This window comes from Trachypithecus francoisi, unplaced genomic scaffold, assembly GCF_009764315.1.
Source record: "Trachypithecus francoisi isolate TF-2019V2 unplaced genomic scaffold, Tfra_2.0 Lachesis_group6, whole genome shotgun sequence".
NCBI lineage: Eukaryota > Metazoa > Chordata > Mammalia > Primates > Cercopithecidae > Trachypithecus > Trachypithecus francoisi.
In genome coordinates this window covers 125,214,306-125,218,457 of record NW_022681471.1, presented here as the reverse complement: position 1 = coordinate 125,218,457, position 4,152 = coordinate 125,214,306, and the positions used below count along the sequence as shown (strand labels likewise).

The 4,152-nt window shown below is 39.8% G+C and overlaps 1 protein-coding gene across 1 annotated transcript; it reads right to left on the bottom strand.

The window, feature by feature from the left end:
• Positions 1 to 904: 904 nt before the first annotated feature.
• Positions 905 to 2,413, bottom strand: LOC117077586 (ras-related protein Rab-5A). The gene has a single exon (XM_033201277.1). The coding sequence runs from the start codon at positions 2,158 to 2,160 to the stop codon at positions 1,513 to 1,515; it is 648 nt and encodes a 215-aa protein (XP_033057168.1). The 5' UTR covers positions 2,161 to 2,413; the 3' UTR covers positions 905 to 1,512.
• Positions 2,414 to 4,152: the final 1,739 nt, after the last annotated feature.

Genomic DNA, 4,152 nt, shown 5'->3' with positions numbered 1-4,152 from the left:
GAACTTCCAACACTATGTTGAATAGGAGTGGTGAGAGAGGGCATCCCTGTCTTGTGCCAGTTTTCAAAGGGAATTTTTCCAGTTTTTGCCCATTCATTATGATATTAGCTGTGGGTCTGTCATAAATAACTCTTATTATTTTGAGGTACGTTCCATCAATACCGAATTTATTGAGCGTTTTTAGCATGAAGGGCTGTTGAATTTTGTCAAAAGCCTTTCCTGCATCTATTGAGATAATCATGTGGTTCTTGTCTTTGGTTCTGTTTATATGCTGGATTACGTTTATTGATTTGCGAATGTTGAACCAGCCTTGCATCCCAGGGATGAAGCCCACTTGATCATGGTGGATAAGCTTTTTGATGTGCTGTTGAATCCGGTTTGCCAGTATTTTATTGAGAATTTTTGCATCGATGTTCATCAGGGATATTGGTCTAAAATTCCCTTTTTTTGTTGTGTCTCTGCCAGGCTTTGGTATCAGGATGATGTTGGCCTCATAAAATGAGTTAGGGAGGATTTCCTCTTTTTCTATTGATTGGAATAGTTTCAGAGGGAATGGTACCAGCTCCTCCTTGTACCTCTGGTAGAATTCAGCTGTGAATCCATCTGGTCCTGGACTTTTTTTGGTGGGTAGGCTATTGATTGTTGCCTCAATTTCAGAGCCTGCTGTTGGTCTATTCAGGGATTCAACTTCTTCCTCGTTTAGTCTTGGGAGAGTGTAAGTGTCCAGGAAATTATCCATTTCTTCTAGGTTTTCTTTTTTTTTTTTTTTTTAATCGGAAATCACAGACACCTGGTTTTTTCATTTTTGTTAAAGAACTCACATGTTTGAAAGGAACACTATCCATTAAGGGCATTTATTAGTTCTCAAATTCTTAAAACAAGATGGTATTGCATTTGATTTTTACCCCATTTAAAAAAAAAACAGGACTGGCTATAATTAAGATACCATTAATACTCTTCCCCACCCCCCAACCTTGTATATGTGGGATTATTTTCTTGTGGCTAATTTATTAAAATGTGGAATGTACATTTTAAATACAGATACCAGGAGAAATGAACATTTGCCTGAATACTATGGCTAAGCATCATAAATAACTTTAGAATCTCCTTCTAAAAAAAGGATGTTTTTGAAAAGCCCAAATTAGTAAGTTCCAAATTTTTTTCACAGGTGACTACTGTACCAGTGTGGAGAATGGGCTGGTTAACTGTGTGGGTCCAGACAGTCATTTGTTTATATTCCTAGTGATGAGAAATTATTCCTCCTAACCTTCCAATGAAACAAGTGTCCACATAGTTCTCATTTTTTCCCTATTGTTGAAACATTAGTGAGAAGGACCCATGCATGTTATTAAAAATTAAGTTCAAAACACTTAAAATAATTCTGTATTAGAAACTTGACTCTATCATAAGTCTCTTCTTTTGGAAGTCATACTGGGCTGGTTAAATGCTCCAATTCCATTGTTATTAACATTTAGGAAGCAGAAGACTATTCCAGCTAGTTCAAACTAGAGGTTAGTTACTACAACACTGACTCCTGGTTGGTTGTGTGGGTTCGGTGAGGTCTACTCCTCTTCCTCTGGCAGAATTTGCTCCTGGATTTTGTGGTTCATTCTTTGGCAATTTTTTAGCTATTGCCATGAATATTTCATTTACATTCATTGATGTTTTAGCTGATGTCTCCATGAATAATAAACTATTGTCATCTGCATAGGACTGTGCTTCCTGGAAATCTACTGCTCTTTTATTTGCTAGGTCGGCCTTGTTTCCTGATAAAGCTATTACAATGTTAGGACTTGCTTGCCTCTGAAGTTCCTTAACCCAATTTTTTGCTCTTGCAAAGGACTCCTCATTTGTGATATCATATACAACTATGGCTGCTTGTGCTCCTCTGTAGTACATTGGTGCTAGGCTATGGTATCGTTCTTGACCAGCTGTATCCCATATTTCAAACTTTACTGTAGTGTCATCAAGACATACAGTTTGGGTTAGAAAAGCAGCCCCAATGGTACTCTCTTGAAATTCATGAAATTGGCCTTTCACAAACCGAAGCACTAGGCTTGATTTGCCAACAGCAGACTCTCCCAGAAGTACTAGTTTGAACTGGCATATTTTATTTCCAGTATTTGGCCCGTTGGGTCTTGTTGCACCTCGATTAGCCATGTCCAAATTTGAAATAAGTCCTTAATTTCAGATTCTTCAATGAACTTCCAGAATTCAAGGGGTCAATATTCTTCTTTCTGGAGGTAAAGAAACCTGAGACCGCAGCAAGCCGGGCTGCGGGGCCGAAGCTTCCTGGCACCAAGGCCCAGGCGTGGCCCGTAGGATGAGAGTGTGTCTATGGCGGTGGTGGTGGTGGCGGCGGCGGCGTCGTCTGCTCTTCGCGTCGCTCCCCTCACACTGGACTGTGCGGGGCTCTTTCTTCTAGGTTTTCTAGTTGATTTGCGTAGAGGGTTTATAGTACTCTCCGATGGTAGTTTGTATTTCTGTGGGTCGTGGTGATATCCCCTTTATCATTTTTTATGGCGTCTATTTGATTCCTCTCTCTTTTCTTCTTTATTAGTCTTGCTAGCAGTCTGTCAATTTTGTTGATCTTTTCAAAAAACCAACTCCTGATTCATTGATTTTTGGAGGGTTTTTTGTGTCTCGATCTCCTTCAGTTCTGCTCTGATCTTAGTCATTTCTTGCCTTCTGCTAGCTTTTGAATGTGTTTGCTCTTGCCTCTCTAGTTCTTTTAATTGTGATGTTAGAGTGTCAATTTTAGATCTTTCCTGCTTTCTCTTGTGGGCATTTAGTGCTATAAATTTCCCTCTACACACTGCTTTAAATGTGTCCCAGAGATTCTGGTATGTTGTATCTTTGTTCTCATTGATTTCAAAGAACATCTTTATTTCTGCTTTCATTTCGTTATGTACCCAGTAGTCATTCAGGAGCAGGTTGTTCAGTTTCCATGTAGTTGAGCGGTTTTGATTGAGTTTCTTAGTCCTGAGTTCTAGTTTGATTGCACTGGGGTCTGAGAGACAGTTTGTTATAATTTCTGTTCTTTGACATTTGCTGAGGAGTGCTTTACTTCCAATTATGTGGTCGATTTTGGAATCAGTGCGATGTGGTGCTGAGAAGAATGTATATTCTGCTGATTTGGGGTGGAGAGTTCTATAGGTGTCTATTAGGTCCGCTTGGTGCAGAGATGAGTTCAATTCCTGGATATCCTTGTTAACTTTCTGTCTCGTTGATCTGTCTAATGTTGACAGTGGAGTGTTGAAGTCTCCCATTATTATTGTATGGGAGTGTAAGTCTCTTTGTAAGTCTCTAAGGACTTGCTTGATGAATCTGGTGCTCCTGTATTGGGTGCATATATATTTAGGATAGTTAGCGCTTCCTGTTGAATGATCCCTTTACCATTATGTAATGGCCTTCTTTGTCTCTTTTGATCTTTGATGGTTCAAGTCTGTTTTATCAGAGACTAGGATTGCAACCCCTGCTTTTTTCTGTTCTCCATTTGCTTGGTAGATCTTCTCCATCCCTTTATTTTGAGCCTCTGTATGTCCTGCATGTGAGATGGGTCTCCTGAATACAGCAGACTGATGGGTCTTGACTCTTTATCCAGTTTGCCAGTCTGTGTCTTTTAATTGGAGCATTTAGTCCATGAACATTTAAGGTTAATATTGTTATGTGTGAACTTGATCCTGCCATTATGATATTCACTGGTTATTTTGCTCGTTAGTTGATGCAGTTTCTTCCTAGCCTCGATGGTCTTTACATTTTGGCATGTTTTTGCAATGGCTGGTACTGGTTGTTCCTTTCCATGTTGAGGGCTTCCTTCAGGGTCTCTTGTAGGCAGGCCTGGTGGTGACAAAATCTCTAAGCATTTGCTTATCTGTAAAGGATTTTATTTCTCCTTCACTGATGAAACTTAGTTTGGCTGGATAAAATTCTGGTTTGAAAATTCTTTTCTTTAAGAACGTTGAATATTGGCCCCCACTCTCTTCTGGCTTGTAGAGTTTCTGCCGAGAGATCTGCTGTTAGTCTGATGGGCTTCCCTTCGTAGGTAACCCGACCTTTCTCTCTGGCTGCCCTTAAGATTTTTTCCTTCATTTCACCTTTTGTGAATCTGGCAATTATGTGTCTTGGAGTTGCTCTTCTGGAGGAGTATCT